Here is a 19464-nt window from a genome sequence, read left to right on the forward strand (position 1 = left end):
ATTCTACACATAAATCAGTCCATTAGATTAATTGAGTACATTACTGAACAAATAGTCTGCTGCATGAATTGCAAAAAGAGAAGAGATACTCCACACAGTTTACCTGTGCTGGCTTCTCCTGCAGAAACTGAACTTCTCCATCCTGCAGAAAGGTGAGAAACCTAGGGATGATGTGCTCCAGAAATGTAGAATATTGAGGGGAGGATGTCACATTCTAATGAAGAACAAAACAAAAAAGATGGGGCGATTGGTGAAATAGACTATATACAGTAGATACTAAATTACATTCAAAAAGACTCTTTACCATTTTCAGGCAGGAGAAGGGGAGATTTAGACTGGAAATAGGAAGAAATTCTTTACAGTGAGGGTAGTGAGACACTGGAACAGGCTGCCCACAGAGGTTGTAGATGTACACCTGCAGGTGTTCAAGTCCAGATTGGATGAGATCTTGAGCGACCTGGGCTAGTAGAACTGAAAACAGCCCTACAGAAAAGCCATTTGGGGGTACTGATGGATGAGAAGCTGGACACAAGACAACAATGCACACTTGCAGCCCAGAAGGTCAATTGCATCCTGGACTGGATCAAAAGAAGCATGGCCAGAAGGTCGAGGAAGGTGATTCTATCTCTCTGCTCTGGTATGGTGAGACCTGATCTGGAATACTAGGTCCAGCTATGGGGCCCTTAACACAAGAAGGACATGGACCTGTTGGAGCAGGTCCAGAGGAGGGCTGGAGCACATCTCCAACAAAGACAGGCTAAGAGAGTTGGGGCTGTTTGGCTTGGAGAAGAAAAGGCTCCAGGGACACCTTTTAGCAGCATTTCATTATCTGACGGGGACTTACAGGAAGGCTGCAAAGGGACTGTTTAGAAGGTCCTGTAACAACAGGATGAGGGGCAATGGTTTGAAACTAGAGCAGGGTAGATTTAGATTAGACATAAAGAGGAAGTTCTTCACAATGAAAATAGTGAAATACTGGAACAGGTTGCCCAGAGATGCAGTGCAGGTTCCATCCTTGGAGATACTCAAGGTCAAACCTGATGGGGCCCTGAGCAACCTGATCTAGTTGGAGGTGTCCCTGCTCACTGTTGGACAAGGCGACCTTTGAGGGTCCCAAGCCAATGCACTCTATAATCTTTATTTAAATGTTTACTGATTAGAGAGTGAAAGATCTCACTAAGTCCAAATGTTGCAATTCTTCAATAACCTAATTCTTAAATACAAATTTTATATCAATTACTTACAACAACACAAATTGTGTCACAAGATACCTATATTAATACTTCAACCACAAAACATCAGAAATCAAGCCAATGTGCACTAAGAACAAGAACTACTGCTGTTTCAGAAAGCTGGGAGCTTTTGGTGGGGTTTTGTTGTTTGGGGTGGGGTTTTTATTTACCTCAAAATTCTCACTGACTTCTTGCATCATTTTCAACTTGGTTTCATCAGCTGAAAATGAAAATTCCAGCAACAATAAATAAATGTAAAACTACATCATGAAGGAAGATACCAAGCTCACTGATTAAAGAAGCAATCAGATCTTATCAGTTTAGCCATCACTGCCCAATTACAAGGCACACAATTCTCACACAACCAGTTCTCACACAACTGCACACACACACAGCTCGCTCACATTGGCTCATGAAAGTATTGCTCATCACTTTGCTTCTTTAAAATTGAAAACTCAAACAAAATTCAAGAGAATTCAATACACATTTACCAACTAAACACACTGCAACATTTGTGAAACAAACCACTGAAAAGCTGCAACTGTCAAGAGAAAAATCAAAACCTTACGTGTATTGACATCTGTGAGAGCAGCTACGAACTGAAGGTATTTTTTCATCAAAGTGGTTTGGTCAACCACAGTAGGCCCTTGTGCTGACACAAATGCCATCATGGAGAAGGAAGGATCAGCTTTCAGTATGTAAAATCAAGACTTATATACCTACCCAAAAAAAAAATAAAATTAAGTTAGTCTCTATGGCTGGTTAACAGCAGCTATCACATCACCTACATCCATTCCTTCCACACACTGAACGGGACACATCTCATAGCAGCTATCACATCACCTCATCCATTCCTTCCACACACTAAATGGGACACGTTTTTTCCAAAACCCCCAGCTGTCACATTTATACATAACAGAACATAATGCTCGGCCTATGCAGCACTTGATAAAACAAAACACACTTTTGGATATCTATAGTTGCTCAGCTATTTACAAGGTAGGTAACGATACACACATTTTGTGCAGTTTCATCTCTTCCAGAAGCAGCAGTAGGCTCAGGGATGCTACCAGCACCCCGCACACCTCTTCCGCCAGGGACAGATTCTAAACTTACATCTCCCTTTGAATGCAGCCCCGAGAACTCACTCCCAGAAATACTAGAGGTTGTCCTGCCACACGAGCTGCCTACTTCTCTTGAAAAGGAACCTGGACTCAAACTCTGCGTGAGAGAAGAGCCACCTCCTCACCTTGGCGCTTTCCTGTCACTCCTCTACACAGTCCGCTTCAGCTGCCCACCGCGACCCACAGCCGGGGGTGCCCCGCGAACACCCCATTCCCCACAGCTGCCCCAGGCCCAGGACGTCGCCCTCCGAGCCCCGTGCCCCGCGTACCTTCCCCGCCGCAGGGCTGGTCGCCACCGGGTCGCTCCCCGCTGCCAGAACACCATCACGCCGACCCCATCCCCGCCAAGGCACCGACCCTGTGAACAAGGGAACCCATGAACGGCCGCAGCAACGTTTCCCACCGTCCCTCAGCCCGCCCAGTTCCCGTCCAAGGCCCGAGGCCTCCGAGCGCTGTACTGATGGAACTCCGGCCCCTTCCTCCTCCCTGCAGCACGCCGGTTCCGCCCCGCAGGCTGCGCCGGTCGGGGCCTCGCCTCCCATCACTTCACTCCACTCCTCTCCACCGTGCCCAGGCCCAGGCCTCACCGAGGCGATGCCGCCGCCGCTACCCCAAGGTCTCCTCACCCCACGGCTCCCTGGGCTCGGCCGGCCTTGGTCCCCCAGAACCCTCCTTTGTTGCTCCCCGAGGCCGGCGGCAGCGCATGGGCGCAACGGAAGGACTCGAACCCAGTTCCGGCCGCCTCCTCCCGCGACCCGCCTCCCGTGCATCTGCCCGGGCGGACGCGGGCGCTGAGGCCCACGCCGCCGCCCGGTGCCTTCGCTGATCCCCTGTGCGGAAGCACGCGCAACCCACGGCCGACACCTACCGTGCCTTGCCGGGGCAGTTTCGTCCCAGCTGGGGAAGGCGCCTGCCAGCTCCTGCCGCTTCCAGGCCGCGCTGGCTGAGGCGATGGTGGCCGGCCTCGGCTCTCCCCTCAGCCCGGGGGTCTCCGCTAATGCAACAGCCGCCGGGTAGAATGTTGCTAACACCGGGCGAGGAGTTACCCCGGCAGACGCGGCCGGTGTAGGTCCCCTTGGCAGGCCCGAGCCCGCCCCGCCGAAGACCCGCCCCGCCGCCGGTGGCACCCCGGGGGAGCGGCAGCAGAAGCAGCTCCACAGCGCCGGGAAACCGGGAGGAAAACTGGTGGCCGGAGGACTGCTCCTCTCTACTAAACATAATGAAAATATTGTTGTCCCAAAACCAAAAAGCAGCCAGGAGTGAGAAAGGGCTTCGAAAAAATACTCAAAGCCCCTCCACTGCTTTTGTGAACCCCTCTTAAGCTCACTCCAGAAGGTCCCGTTGCACGCTATGCGTTACAGACCGCCGTACGGGGACCGTCGAGCCTGGACGTGGGGCACTGCAGCCAAACTGCCCGTGACTGAGGTGTCCTCACAGCACTGGAACCCGAAAAACACTTTCTCTTTGCTATGTCAGCCGCCAAACCAAAGCAGGAATTCTCCCAAGTGCCTAGAGCTGTGCCCACCCTCTCTGCAGATGGGCAGCATTTGCGCTTTTTATATATTATTTGTCTAAATCCCGGGCGGTTCCGCAGCAGCCTCGTTACGCTGGCAACACAATCCCGCAGGAACTTCCCCCGGGAGAGGTTGGGTGGGCGCTGCCGCGGGGGAGCGGCCCGGGGGCGCGGACAGAGGTGCCGCAGTACCGCAGGCGGCCTCCAGGGTAGCGCCGGCTCCCACCGCGGGGAGAGCCGAACGCGGTCCCGGTCCTGGTCCCAGTTCCCGTCCCAGTCTGTCGGTGCCTGCCCATGGTCCCCGCCGCCCCGAGCATGCTGCGGCTGACCTGCGTGCTACTGCTGCTTCTCGGCCGCGCCGACCCGGCGGCAGGTAAGGGGCTTCGGTCTGCGCTGTCATCGCCGCCGGGGAGCGACTCCCGAGGAGCAGGCGAGGATGGCATACCTCAGGCGCGAGCTGCTTTACTTGAGGGGTGGTGGTTCGCTGGGCGGGCTTGCTAGCCATGACAGGAGATGGAAGGAGCTCCGGGCACCCTCTCGCCACCCCAGACTATTCTCAGGCGCTGCGACCTTGGTGCGTGCAGTGAGGCGGGGGCGTCCCGTGGGGCCAGGCTTCTGCTCGCACTTCCTAAACCAAAAGCTGCGCTTCTGCTTCCTCTGCTTACCCAGAGCCGTGGGCCACCGGGCACACGGGCAGTCTCTGTCCCTCGCTATGGTAGCCTCACAGTGCTGCATTCTGCAAAGAGAGGTCGGAAAGGTAGAAGAAATCGCTGTTTTGGATAAAACGTCTTGCTCCGCCAGTGACTCACTGAGTGACCTTGGGTTATCTACGGCTGCAGCTCCTGGGCTTCGGTATGGCCCTGGTTTGTAAAGCACCGTGATAACTTCCAAGGCGAAGTGCTAGATAAGCGTGAGGTAGCTGCTTCCCCCCACCCCCAAGTTCTGCTGAAACATTCAGAATTTAGAAGATTCAGGCTACCCTGAATAGCCTGAATCTTCTAAAGACCTGAAACCTCTCTGTGCCAGATTTCACTGAGTCACAAGCATTTCTGTGATTAAGTCAAAAATCTGAACTCAAGGCCATTCCTTGTGCCATGAAACAGGAATTCTTGCTCAGGCAGTAGCGTTACAGTTATTTCTCACAGTCCTTGTGCATCCAGGTCATGGATGAGTGAGAAGTGCAACTTACAAAGCAGTGTCTCGGGACCCTGTTGGCAATCTGGTGGCTCCTGAAAGAGAGAAGAAAAGTCATCAGTATGAAAACCCCCACAGCTCTGCTGCTCTGCCTACTATCACCCGATTGCTCGCTGGTGAGAGGACAGTCAAACAGATGACCAGTGCAGGGAGGGAACATGCTCCACGTGGGAGGCAAACAACCCAATCCTGCTTCCAGCTCTGTCCCCATTCACAGCTTTCAGTGATTGTTTTGTTTGGGGGCTGGTTTTGTTTGTTTTTAACATATGCAGCTATTTTATGGGAAAAAATGCATATGTCCATAAACCCCAATCTCACTCACAGTCTGCCCATTGCAGTAGTTGCAAGAGCTGAGCAAGCTTGTGTAAACATTGCAGAAGAGATAACTATGAGCAATCCACAGCTTCAGAGATGGTTCACTGTTTACAGGTGCTGTGCTTCTCATGCCTTGCTGTTTCACAGAATCACAGAATGATTTGAGTTGGAAGGGTCCTTTAAAAGTCATCTAGTCCACCTCCCTTGCTGTAAGCAGGGATATCTTTTAGGTAGATCAGATTGCTCAGAGCCCCATCCAACCTGACCTTGAATGTTTTCAGAGATGGAGCATCTACCACCTCTCTTGGCATCCTGTGTCAGTGTTTCACCACTCTCACTGTGAAAAAAAATTATCTCCCTCAACCTGATGGCCATGCTTCTTTTGATGCAGCTCAGTATAGGTTTGGCTTTCTGGGCTGCAGGCACACATGGCCAGTTCATCTCCATCTTTGTATCCACCAGTATCCCCAAGCCCTCCACAGGGCTGCTCTCATTCCCTTCATTCCCCAGCCTGTATTGATACCAGGAGTTGCTCTGACCCAAGCATAGGACCTTGCACTAGGTCCTGTTAAACATTATGAGCCCACGTCTTGAGATTGTCCAGGTCTCCCTGGATGGCAACTGATTTGCCACTAGGGCATAGTACAAGTTTAATTCACACTGGGATTTGTGGTTGATTCCTGAAAAAAGGAAGGCAATGATGGACCATAGAGAGTACTAGGAGCATATGGTAGTGATGGGTTTTTGATCTGTCAGGAAGAAGGTGGGAGAGACTTGTGGGTCAACAGCGCTGACAAAGGAATCTATTGGATGAAATCTTACATAAAAGTTCTTTAGTTCATTTTCTTAGGACAGAGATTAGAGCTGAGTCTTAGTGACCATGTTAGATTATTAGTGACACTGAACCTACAGCCAGTGCCCACCTCTGCATATAAAACCTCTTCAAAGTTTCTGTGGTGTTCTAGTCTGAAGCTCCTTTCTACTATTAACATTTCTGGGACAGTCTAACATGTTGTTTAATGCAATTTGTTAAAACTCATATATACATACTACAGCTTATGTTCCAGGTCTGTACATGGCAAAAAAAAACCAAAAAGGTGGTAAAGTCTTTGCTAGGATGAGTGTCATTGTGAGTCACCTACATACAGCAACTAGTTAAAAAGTGTAAATACACAGACAAAATAAAAAATGCAATATAACAAAGTTTGTGCTTTGCTTGTCTTCTGATTTTCACAGTGGACTATGGTCTGGAAATAACTAACAATGGCCCCATCACATCAGGAGCTCAAGCTACCATTCACGCCAGTCTAAGTACGAAGAATGACAGCGACACGTCGCATTTGTTTCACTTCAACTGGATTTATGCTCCTCTGATTCTGATAGAGAAATCTGAGCAGCGTTTTAGCTCTGTAATTAATGTGACCAGTGAATTTCCTGGGATTTATCCTGTATCTGTCTGGGTCACTCATAAAAACTGTTGGTTATGCCGGCCAATTGCTAGAAATGTCACCATGCTTGAGATTACAGGTAAAGTGCCTTCACAGCTTCCACACCTTCAGGAATTCAGTACACATCAGGATGCTTACTGCTTTGCTAGTTTCAGGATGATGAAAGCCAGATATAAATATGGCTTCTGCCAACAGCTTGATTTGTGTAGCCCTTTGATTAAAAGTTGGTTTGGATGGCATTTGTACAACCTGGGCCATGCTGTAGCTACCTACATCCAGGCAGTAATTGTGATTCTGCTCATGTTTCCCTGCCTCTGTCACTTAGGGAAACTGAACTAGCTGCAGTTTACACATCAGTATTGTTCAGTGATGTCCAGACTCCCAAAACCTGTAGCACTTCCCAGCATTTCTATTCTTAAAGTTAGGATGAGCAGTTTTCCCAATGGTGTGCTATGGTTAACCTAATTTCTGACTGACATGAAGTATCACCTGACAGCTTCTTACAGTTCCTTTGTTCAGGAACTAGTAACCATTTCCCTCTACCCCTATGTCCCAGTGCTCTACTACTTGTACACTCCAAGATAGACCCAGGTACCAGCCGAAGATAATGATGTGCACAGGAGGTAACCATAGGGCATAGCTGGCATTTAGAACAGCTGTTGAGATTTTTCAGGAAAGACCAAGTTTACTGGGTAAGTGTTTATGAAAGTATACACAGGATCTTTCCTAAAGCACTACTGCCTCGTTTAATACTTCCTCCTTTCTCGCCTTGCACTGTCATATTCCCATGCTGCAAGCAAAAGGGATGCAAGTTTTCTATACCTGTAAAAAGTAAGATCCCACTGTGCCTTTCTGCCTTCCCCAAGCAAGAGCAACCACAGGGGCTTCACAGAGGCCCAAGGGTAGGTAGTTGCAAGTATCTCATACAAACTACAATGTTGTTTAGTTTAGCATTACAAGCTCTGTTCTAAAGCAGAAATCATGATTCTTATTTGTGCATTATCAAGAGAGCAGTTAACCCACTTCAATGAATCCTTAGAGTCCGTTAGTGATAATTAATCTCATGAATTTTATAGCAAGTGTGTCGTCATAATACCTCTTTCTCCATAGGTTAGAGAGGTTTCTTTCAGATCAGCCTTTGCTAGTCCTGAAAAAGAAACTAGAGCACAGGATCTCTTGCAGACATCGAAATCAAAATGTTACCATTTCTGTTTTCACAATCTGGAGCACATCTGTTATTCACAGAAGGCAAATTGTCATTTCTGTGGAAGCAGCTAAAAAGAAACCCCAAAAATCAGCAACATAAAAATGCACAGAACAAAGACAAAACACAACCTCAATCATGAAGGGCGTCTACACTGTTTTGAATCTGAATTTCTTGATCTAGATGCCTGATGTCAATCCCACTTCCTCCTAAATCAATAGTAAAAATGGGTAAGTTCAGGATTATTTCTCTTTGTTTTATTAGAAGCTTTATCATGACCCATTTTATAACCCTAAATAAGCAATTTAATCTCCTTGCCTCATTAACACGTGCAACAACACCGAGTAATGGATATAAAACACAACCAATCACTAGCACACAGACTTAAGCAATAGATTTTAAGTAATATCTTAATACTCACATGGAACATGCTATGAAAGTGATATATGCTGTCCTCCTTTTCCTCTCTTACTATTCTGCAGAATATATCACAGGGAATCTTACCATTGCCCAGATAGAAGACAGCAGAATTACCACACGTGGTTCTAGTTCCAGCATGGGCTCCATGACTCGAATTTCCTTCTGTCTTCACGACCCAAGTAATTACTTCAAGTCAGCATCATTTGTCTACAGCTGGGACTTTGGAGATGGGTAGGTGTGGGTGCTTTGTTTGCTTTAATGAGATTTCAAGATGGTTTGGATTGAGAGGCTCATCTAGAGAGAAGTCCTGATTAGGTCCGTAGAACAAAGTGCACATCTTGGGGAGTTGGTACACTCATAGCATCTCAGCCAGGTGAATTATGAAAACTCTGACACAGGCCTCACTGCATACTCACAAAATGGTGATTTTAAAGACCATTTTTTTATTCAAATATGCTTAGGTGTGTTACTGTGTGTGCAACGAGCTGAGCCGAATGAATAGGAAAAAAAATCATTTATTGTAAATCACAGAATGTTAGAGGTTTGAAGGGACCTCTAGAGATCATCCAGACCAACCCCACTGCCAAAGCAGGATTGCCTAGGGCAGGCTGCACAGGAGCATATTCAGAAAGGTTTTGAAATCTTCCAGAGAAGGAGACTCCACAGCCTCTATAGGCAGCCCTTTCCTCTGCTCCATCACTCTCACTGTGAAGAACTGCCTGTCAGCTCATGTTGAGGTGGAACCTCCTGTGTTCTAGCTTGTAAACATCATTATGCCAGCAGATCTCTGTTAGCAGGTTGATTTTGTTGAATATGTGCATTTAAGAAAAACAGAAGTACTATACTGTCTTGTGATTGAGGAGTAAGTAGCTGTCACTGTGACTAGCTACTCAAATACACCACAGCCTACTGAGGAGCTTTTGAACATGGATAGGTCTCACATAAGATGAAGGTATACATTAGCATACACTTAAAGCTTACTTAATAACAAAACAGAAGTCTTTGAACACTGGTTATTTAATTAGTTTTTCTCCCACTTTTGTGCTTCAGTTACCTTATGGTCTGCCTGCTATAAAGGTAGTTTTCTTAATTTACTGACTATTCCTATTTCCTTTTGTGAATTCTTTTAGCATTAGCTTTGGTTTCTTTGATTGAAAAGCCATAAATAAACTCTGGGTCTTATAATGATTTTTATTCTATTGATAATACCAAAACCATTAATCCTCACTGATATAGACGAAGTAAGATCAGAGTCACAGCTGACCATAGCATTGTCCATAAGGAAATTATTAGAGCTTGTCCCTTTAGAATAGAATAGAATTAACCAGGTTGGAAAAGACCTTTGAGATCATTGAGTCCAACCTATCACCCAACACCATCTAATCAACTAAACCATGGCACCAAGCACCCCATCTAGTCTCTTCCTAAACACCTCCAGTGCTGGTGACTCCACCACCTCCCTGGGCAGCCCATTCCAATGGCAAGTCACTCTCTCTATGAAGAACTTCTTCCTAACCTCCAGCCTAAACCTCCCCTGGTGTAGCTTGAGACTGTGTCCTCTTGTTCTGGTGCAGGCTGCCTGGGAGAAGAGACCAGCCCCCACCTGGCTACAACTTCCCTTCAGGTAGTTGTAGACAGCAATAAGGTCTCCCCTGAGTCTCCTCCAGGCTAAGCAACCCCAGCTACCTCAGCCTCCCCTCACAGGGCTTGTACTCCAGACCTCTCACCAGCTTTGTTACCCTTCTCTGGACACGTTTCAGCAACTCAACATCTTTCCTAAACTGAGGGGTCCAGAACTGGGCACAGTACTCAAGGTGTGGCCTAACCAGTGCTGAGTACAGGGGCAGAATGACTTCCCTGCTCCTGCTGGCCACACTGCTCCTGATACAGGCCAGGGTGCCACTGGCCTTCTTAGCCACCTGGGCACACTGCTGGCTCATGTTCAGCCTACTATCAACCAGTACCCCCAGGTCCCTTTCTGCCTGGCTGCTCTCCAGCCACTCTGACCCCAGCCTGCAGCACTCCATGGGGTTGCTGTGGCCAATGTGTAGAACCCGGCACATAGATGTGTTAAACCTCATGCCTTTGGGCTCTGCCCATCTGTCCAGCCTGACAGAGTCCCTCTGCAGAGTTTCCTACCCTCTAAATCCTACCTTTTCTAAATCAGAAATTTGCCAGCACTTGATAAAAGGCAATTTTGATTCTAAATCTTTTTGTGTTGCACACAGAGTTTATCAGATTACCAAGGAACCCTTTGTCTACTATAACTGCTCTACCCCGGGGAATGGCACAGTGCACCTGAAAGTCATAGCCGAATGGGAGCAAGTTGGGAGCATCGTACACGAAAGAGAAACAGTGCAGAAAACTGGGGATTTTACCACTGCTCTGGAGCTGTTAGGTAATTATAAAACAATCTGCATACTCAAAACTTGCTGTATACATACAGATACATTCTACCTGTAATGTGACAATACAACTTCAGTACTGTTTCACATGCAAGAACTGGTTAACATTATTCAGTGAGGTGTTTCCATTACAAAATTACTCTGTGCTGTGCTAGTGAAGAAAATAATGGTGGGAAATATGTAAGATCTTCTGGTTTTTAATTTACCAAAGTCTTACTGTCTTTTACAAAAGTCTCACATGCGCTTGAAACTTACAATTTAATGTTTGCTGTAACTTAGGGAGGATTTGTTTAATTTATGCTAGCAAGCCCTGAAAAATAAATTAGTTACAATAAACATCGGGGAAGTCTCATTGAACTGATCAGAAGCAGGAGCTAATAAACACATCAGTGAAAATGTGAAGGATTAATAAAGTAGTTGATTATATATTAAAAAGAAATCACCAAAAAAAAAATCCAGAAAACTTACAACTCTATTGTAGGTTTTCTTTTTTGGGTGCGAGACAGATATTATTTGTGTGAGTGATGGAGCTAAAATCTGTGAAGTCTATGAAACCTGTACTGGAAAAACAATGAATTTCAAGTTTACATGTGGAGTGTGAGACACTTGTTTGTTTTCTTCCTCTCAGATGCTGTTAAAAGTATTGATGTAGTGGGCTCCAGAGAGACTCATGTAATGGAAAATTTGAGTTTATCTCTTCATATCAATGGCACGTAAGTGGCAAACAGAACTTCTTGCTCCAAAGGCATCATCTTTTTAAGTGGTTTTCCTCACTGTTTCCTTAAAATAGTCAATGGCACCTCACAGAACTGTTTCTTAGAACAAAAGAAGAAATTCCCTTTGAACAAAATGCTGTTGAATATTGCTTTTTCCTGACTAGAAATACCACAAACTCTAAGAATCTGAAAGTACAGAAGAGTAGAATCCTCCTGTATAAAAGAAATGTTACCTTTCTGTCTTCATAAAGAGAATATTACAAGAGAACTAACCAAAGAAAAATAGTGAGGAAAAGTGTATTTTAAACTTCCCTTTGAATTTTTTGCCTTCATCAATTCCCCCACCATTAAAGTAAACTGTACTCAGAGTCTTGTCGCATAGCAGTGATCCTTGACTGGCACATGAGAGTAATGCCTTGGATAGTTTGGGCAAAGTTAAGATTACTGTAAGAGAAGACAGACAGAGGGGCTCCATGCAGTGAAGATTATCACAGAATCATAGAATGGTAGGACTTGGAAGTGGCCTCTGGAGATGATCTAGTACAACTCCCCTGCTAGAGCAGGATGACTTAGAGTAAATCACAGAGGAACATGTCCAGGTGAGTTTCGAATGCCTCCAGAAGCAAAGACTCCACAACCTCCATGGGCATCCTGTTCCAGTGTTCTGCCACACTCAGAGTGAAGAACCTTTCCCTTATGGGTACATAGGAGAGTCATGAGCACCTTAGTCCGAGCACAGGCTCTCAAAAGCTGTAGTATTTAGATGCATCAGAGCATTTTTGCATGGTAGAAACATTCTAAATACCATTGAAAAGCTCAGAAAGCTTCATCAACATAAAAATTCCATAACCATAGAAGTTATTCCCCAGAAGTGGAACCATTTCATGTTTTGTTACTGGGAGCTGTTAAGGCTAATGCTGGATTTAAAAAATAATTTTACAAAACAGATCTGTTGGCAGGGATGTGGGATGGAGGGAGCAGCACCCAGCACAGAATCATTTGCCAAAGTCCTAAATAGTCCCCACAGACAGTTTGCATTCTGAAAGCGAATGGCACATTAGCAGGAGTAGCAACTTGAGATGGTATACAAGTTAATATGAACAGCCAAAAACCATTACAAGCAAACCTGACATCCCTAAAAGCAGGCTTCGTGTCAGGATGGACAATATTTGCTAGACTTAATCTCCTAGCCACAGAGCTGATGCAATAGGAGCTTATGATAAAGAAGCAATGACAAAGGCTTGACAGGTGGATTATCTAAAAACAAAGCTAGAAAAATTAGCTAAACATATAAACATGCTGCTTTCTTTAGCAAAGAATGCCCTAAAGAGATAAGGAACAAAATGCTAAGAAGGTGGGGTAACAAAATGCTCTGTTGTCAGAATCAATGTGCATAGTATGTTAAGTCCAACCAGAATCAGCTGGGACTAGGGTCTGAGAATGTAAATAAAAGGCACCAACTAGATGTGGTGAGAAGTGGATTGCACCTAAATTGCCTGTTACCAAATAAAAACCTTTTTATATTTGTCAGGGAGTGCTGTGATCCTTGCAATTTAATTACCTTTGCCAGCTATTAGTGCATTGTATGGAGCTCTCCTTACATTCTTTCCTCTTTTGGTTGTGCAGTTTATTTTGACCAGAAAAGTCCTGTGTGTGCTTCAGTAGCACAGTGAGAACAACAACCAACCTATACTCTACTGGAAGTGAAATTTAAAATTAAATAAATAAAAATTCCTTTTATCTTTATTGGAGGATGACTACAGGATTTTCTATACACAATGACCTGCCAATGACCCCACACAGGTATTTAGCTCTCAGCTGAAAGGCTTGCTTTTACAGAAGCATCACAAGGAACTTCATCTGGCACCCTATAAACCAAACACTGGTGCAGTTAACTGCTCTATTTGTATTTAGATTAACTTTATTCTTTTCAGAATTACTATGCTATTTTGCCCATGGGATTCATCAGCTCTTTGCTAAATGTCTTGCAAAGTTTTCACCTAACTCTTGATTTTGCTTTTTTTTGTCATTGCAGCCCGCCACTGGCATTATGCTGGCTCATAAAGTCTGAGTGCATTCCACTTGAAGGTGAGAAATGCCATCTGGTGGTGATTAACGGCTCCTGCTACAATCTCAGCCATACCTTCAGTGATGCTGGACAGTACTGCCTCAGCGTCCGAGTGGAGAAGGGTGTGATGATGCTGCAGACCTACCATGAAATAGAAGTGCGGCCAACAGGTGAGGAGCAGCTGGTCTGAGAAGCATGGAGATTCCCAGGGAACTGACAGTCTCAAACACATCAGGGTCAGTGATGGATGTACCAGGCTAAAGATGAGGTTTCTGGAAAATGGTATAAATTCCTAAAAGCATAGGAAAGAGGAAGAGAAAGGAGAACCTATAATGTGCCTGCTGTAATTGCTCAGATCTTTTTGAATCCTGCTGAATCCTTAAGTCTCAAGAGCATCTTGAAGCTAATAAGCTTCCTGGGGAGGTTAAGTTACTTAAATTACATATTTTCCAGTTTGAATACTTTGGCTCTTGTAGTTAGAGAGGATAGCTAGGAAAACATATAGGTCTGTAATACTCAATTAAGCAGTCTCAATTCTTCTTTTTGATTAGGTAAGATTTTTTTTTTTTAAGGGTAGATTTTGTCTGGGCCTCCATTTCATTGCTGCCTCCAGTCATCAATCCCTGCTGGCTCCCCCAGGCATGCTCATGCATGCCAGAATCATCTGAGATAGTAGGCAGGTGGCCAAGTGAAGAGGAGTTGACCAGAGGACAGTCAGGCTGTGATGCAGAGTGGTTGCACCATTTCACAGTGGGCCAGCACTTGTATACAGACAGGGCAGCTCACTCCAGAAGGCACTGGTGTTCATTCAGTGCTAAGTGTGCAAATTCTCTTTGCTGGCGGCTTCTAGCCAGTTTCCTTCCTGTCTTCTTGGGGGACCATAGAGGTACAAACACCCTGGGGAATTTGGGCTAGCACAGGTAACTAGGTGGAGGTTTTTAGAGGGTTAAAAAAGGGAAAGAGCTCACAATCCTGCATTCCTACTTCTGAGACTTCAGAAAGACTTAAAGTAATCTGGGCTAAAAATCTATTCCCTGTTACACATCCTTTGTCCTAAAAATACCAAAACTTCTAAAACATCACTTCCTTCTCACTGTTACCTCTTCTCAGTGTATTGTATCGCTCCAGGAATGTGGCCTTCTGCTCTTTTCTAGGAATCCACCCAACTTTCTTTGTCCTGCTCTGCATCACTCTGGCTTCAGGGATGCTAGGACTGGTGCTCTACACAACCTTTCGAAGTAACACACCACAAAAAGATCTTGTGGAGGTATTCAGTTACTCTTACTTTGAGCTGTAATAGCAATTAGATACTTTTCAGCCACATCCTTTCTTTAATTCCCAGCCAAACAGAAAGCTTTTCCCTGGTATGTCTGGTTTGCTCCATGGAAAAATCTGAACCCTGTAGCCAAGCACTTTAAGCAACAGGCGTACTTCTGCCTTGCTGCAGAGAACTGTGACTCCAGTCACCACAGCTATCATGGGCAGTTTGTTAATATCCCTAAACAGGTGCTTACATTGAGGTATCATCCTTTCCAGGAGATCTACTTCAGAGTGGTTACATGAAAGAAAGCAGGGGGATAGATAGTGAGAGAGGTTACAGGGTAGTAACAAAAGGTGGGCATGTTACCTAAAGCTGCACTGACCCTCATATGTGACCTTTATCTCTCCAGCTCCCATCCATCTCTAGTGTAGCTTTTACCTGCTACTCTCACTTACTGTATTTGTAATAAGCATGATCTCCTAAATCAAAAGCAGCTTTTGTGACCCTTTGGAAAGTGCCTAATACATTTTATGTCATGCTATAATATGGATAATACAGCTCTGGAGAGACTGCCTATGAACCATGTGTGCAGCAGGTATAAATCAAGTCTGGTTTCAAGTTGGTAACTGACTGACACCAGTCAAGGACCAAGTGCCATTTCTGGCCCAAAGTATTCGTGCTGAATTCACTTGAGCTAGTAGGATCCCAAATTAAAAATTCTCTCTTTGATGTTTCTTTTGCAGGTAGCTGACTTTGACTTCTCTCCACTGTCTGACAAAGACATGTCTTCTCATTTGGGGTCAGGCTGTGGCCAGATATGTTGCAGATCATGTTTTCTTCACTCATCTCAAGAAGCTGCCAGGGAGAGCCATGAACTTCTATATTCTTTTTACAAGCCACTCAAAACATACACAGTGTGAAGAGCACAACTACACTTTGGTTGCACTAACTGCCAAGTTTTACTTTCTCACTTATGATGAGGTAAAAGCCCAGTGCTGCATGAACGGTTTGGGTTTATAATGCAATGAGGTTAACCACTTGAAGTCTAGCACTTGAGCATTTGCTGAACTAAAAAATAGCAAGGCCTGAAAAGCAGTAAAAGTAGCTTTGTAATTTTAAATTTATATGGGTGGATACACTTACAGCTGTAAATGCAGCATTTTATTCTTATGAAAGCCTGTTTTATGTGCGGGTTTGCTAAACTCACTACCTCCTGTGATTTCTCTGTTCCTTCTGCTGTCTGTTTCAAAGAAGAAAATGCTTAAGACAAATGTACCTCCTTTTCCTATGTTACAACAATATGACTGGAAATGGAAGTCACCCAAAATGCTGTTGCATGTGTGTTTATTCTAAAAAAAGGAACTGACTTGTCCAGGCTGAGAACAGCCTAGGTACTGCCAATGAGCCAAACTATCTAATTATGTTGTCTTTCTCCTGTCTTATAAGACCCCTTTAAGTTAATGCACTTGTGTGCTGGTAACCTGCTCATGAAGAGCTACCTGCTAGCAGTAGTTTGGTGGAATCACAGCACGTGCTGTAAAGATTTGATATCTTCTATACCTGGTGAAGTAGAGGACCACTCTAATCTGTGTAAGCTTCTTTTTTTCCTTTTGTCTTATTTCTTTTCTCCTTTTCTTTCTCATATTACTTATTAGCTAGCTAGTCACCAAAGCTCCTCTTCTGAAAAATGCAACAACCAACAGCTCAAATCTGCTTAGATAAACATATTCAATTCAAATTCATAGTGTTCAAAGCTGTATAAATATTATGCCCGTTTCAGACTATCTTCCACTAACAGCTTCCTGCTCAGCCAGGATCTGCACCCAGCTATGAAGCATTTCAGAGTACCTTGGAGGCTTTCAAACAAACATGCCTTTGTGGCCATTTATTTTTTTAAACATGACACACCTTCCCCACCTCTGATTTAAACTCTCTGGGGATCATGGGCATGGGGTTTTTCCAATTATGACATAATTTCTTCAATGCAGTGATAGGGAGATAAATGTCTGAATGTGAGGGGATTTACCATGATGTTTTCAGGGTGCTCATCTCACACATTGAACTTTTACATTCCCTCAGAAAAGCCTAGCGCTTCAGTTCCTCCCTGACTGAAATGACATGACCTTGAAAGGGCTTTGTAATTTAACTTGATACATTCAAACCAGGACAGGATCATCTAGGATAACAAATGATCCAGTAAACCCAAAGGTTTTTGTCAAGAAGTACTTTCCAAGGCAGAACTACTTTGGGCTTTTTTTTTTTTTCCTAAACAGGGATTGTATTTATAAGCAAGCTTGTTGATTAGGAGTGGTGTCCTTTGTATTCTCAGTGCTTTAGTGTCAAACTCTTATCTTTAGTCATAGTCACTCAGCGTTAAAAATGTCCCTCCCCTTGGCAAAGAGCTCTTGTTCTCAAGAGCTTCAATTTTATTGCTTATTCCTGAGGCACTGCCAAAGGTACGTGACTTGTTCTGGGATATCAGTGTGTTCTGTAAGTGGCTGCATGGTCCTTGGGCACTCATAATAACAGATTCCTGATGTGAAAAATGCAGGTCAGAATGACAGACTGCACAGTTGCTCTCTGCAGCCAGAAAGTTAGTTTGGGCTTCTTTTTTGTTACGTTTGTGACAGGCATGGGACCCAGCTACTATAATACACATAATGGCACCCCCTTGGCCACTAACAAATGTGTGAAAAGCCTTTCTTCTCCATATCACATTCTTAGCAAAGACAGTAACTGTAAGAGAGCTGACTCAGTTTTAAGTACCTGAAATAGGTCATTTGAGTGGGCGGAAGGGCCTATCAAAAGGGTAAGATGTGCTCTGCTTCATTTTCTGTTAGTAGCCAGTTGATACAAGGGGTATCATGGGGTGTTAGGCCACGAAGATCACTTTGGTTTTGTGCCTCTACGCTGACAGTACATCCCCAGTACATCCCAGCTGAGATACAAATAATCAGGCCAAACCTGGGTATCAGGATATCAACCCACAGTCAAGAAAACCAAGGACATGAAGTTAGTGATATGAAAGGCAGGCCTAAGAAAATCCCGTTTCCTGTTGAGGAAAACAGAGCAAATGTCCTTCAGAACAATATCAGCTCTTACTTTCTTGCTAAAATGAATGAAAGGTGCCAAAGGAGTCAAACTATTCAGAAGGGTAGAAAAGATAAGGTTCTGCAAAGTGGAAAGTCAACATTATCAAATAGTGGAAGATATTATTTAAGACCACATAGAGAAGAATAAAGATTAAAATGAAAGACATCTCTTGCAAAAAGTAAGCAGTGGAGAAAGAACACTTAAAAGGGCATGTCAAGAAGCAAATTAACCACAGAAATTTAAACAACCTTAACAAATTGAGGTATAAGTATGAGAAATACTCACATGAACATGTTCCTGAATCCAATATGAAACTGCTTCCTGCACAAGAGACTGATAAGTGGGTTCAATAAATGCCTCTGAAATTGAAGACAAAAGGTAATTGAGTGGTTCAGGGTATAGCAAGGAGATTAGTGGGACGTAGCGAGGATCAGCAGGAGGATTCATTTTGTTAACCTTAGTAACCAATGACCTGGAAAAAGGAATGTTCAGCAAAATGATGAAACTCAGTGATTCAAAACAAGAGTCCAGTGAGTACAAAGCCAAAGAGCGATTAAATTCAAGTGATAAGCAAGAGTGCGAGCAGATAAGAAGTTTATGCAATGAGAATTATTTACAAGGAAATGCATTTGAGGAAAACAGTGTTCTGGAAAGGCATGGTACAAAAACACACAGTAAAGCAAAGAAAAAACAAAAACAACCTCAGGTTATTCTGGAATTCATCACATAAACAATGGTACCAGTTTGTGCAGTAGATAGAGGGACAAATTAGCCCTTAATAGCAGAGCATAAGGCACGGAGGATGCATGGGTCACAGCTAAATTCTGTCTTTCATCTCTGAATGGTAGATTACACAGCCCAAGCTGTGACAACAGTTTGAATTTGCAAGACCTCTGTTGTGTTAGCTGGATGCTATAGGAATGGAAATAGTTTCAGCAAGAGGAAGGTGAAGAACTTCATATTTAAATGCTCTGCATTGTTATTAGATAATCAGACAATGCTTCACCTTGATTTTGGAGAGACAGTGCCGGTTTCCGTGGAAACTGAAGTGCTATCCTGCAGCTGTCACAAAATTGTTTAAATCCTGCAGATCTCAGCTTTGACAGCACACCAAGCACTACAAATGTGGATTTTTAAACTGCAGTCACCAATATGGGGAGTGCAGGAGTTCCAGAAACTTCTTTCAGAGCTGGGTAAGATCATCTCCAGCATATGTAATTCCTACAGCAGTGTGCTTAAGGGGAGAAGTTGCAGCATACAGTGGGTTTTGTACAAAATATCATAGTCACACAACCAACACAACCACAAGGGCAAATTATACTACAGCACTAGTGAAAGACTGCCCCAGCCAAATAGATTTCCAGTGCATTTATTCACAGCAGTTCTGAGAGGCAGTGAACTGATACTATCACCACACACGAGGCAAAAGGCAGTCTAGAGGGATATGGGGCTTGCTCATGCAGAGGCAGCT

General features: G+C 44.4%; 2 protein-coding genes across 3 annotated transcripts in view; one reads left to right on the top strand and one right to left on the bottom strand.

The window, feature by feature from the left end:
• TRRAP (transformation/transcription domain associated protein) overlaps positions 1 to 2711 on the bottom strand; it is a 92356-nt gene extending 89645 nt beyond the window's left edge. For both annotated transcript variants that reach the window (XM_054180386.1, XM_054180385.1), the window contains exons 1-4: positions 2626 to 2711; positions 1801 to 1951; positions 1403 to 1452; positions 104 to 214 (exon numbers count right to left, since the gene is read on the bottom strand). In XM_054180386.1, the coding sequence (XP_054036361.1) occupies positions 104 to 214; positions 1403 to 1452; positions 1801 to 1903 (264 nt within the window). In that variant the 5' untranslated portion in view covers positions 1904 to 1951; positions 2626 to 2711. The remainder of the gene's footprint in view (positions 1 to 103; positions 215 to 1402; positions 1453 to 1800; positions 1952 to 2625) is intronic.
• Positions 2712 to 4139: 1428 nt separating this feature from the next.
• On the top strand, positions 4140 to 16186 carry TMEM130 (transmembrane protein 130). Its single transcript, XM_054161314.1, has 8 exons — positions 4140 to 4242; positions 6615 to 6905; positions 8513 to 8681; positions 10679 to 10848; positions 11484 to 11568; positions 13607 to 13809; positions 14794 to 14906; positions 15644 to 16186. The coding sequence occupies exons 1-8, from the start codon at positions 4164 to 4166 to the stop codon at positions 15818 to 15820; spliced, it is 1287 nt and encodes a 428-aa protein (XP_054017289.1). The 5' UTR covers positions 4140 to 4163; the 3' UTR covers positions 15821 to 16186.
• The last annotated feature ends 3278 nt before the right edge of the window (positions 16187 to 19464 follow it).

The sequence above is a fragment of the Dryobates pubescens genome, chromosome 4 (genome assembly GCF_014839835.1).
Source record: "Dryobates pubescens isolate bDryPub1 chromosome 4, bDryPub1.pri, whole genome shotgun sequence".
Lineage (NCBI taxonomy): Eukaryota > Metazoa > Chordata > Aves > Piciformes > Picidae > Dryobates > Dryobates pubescens.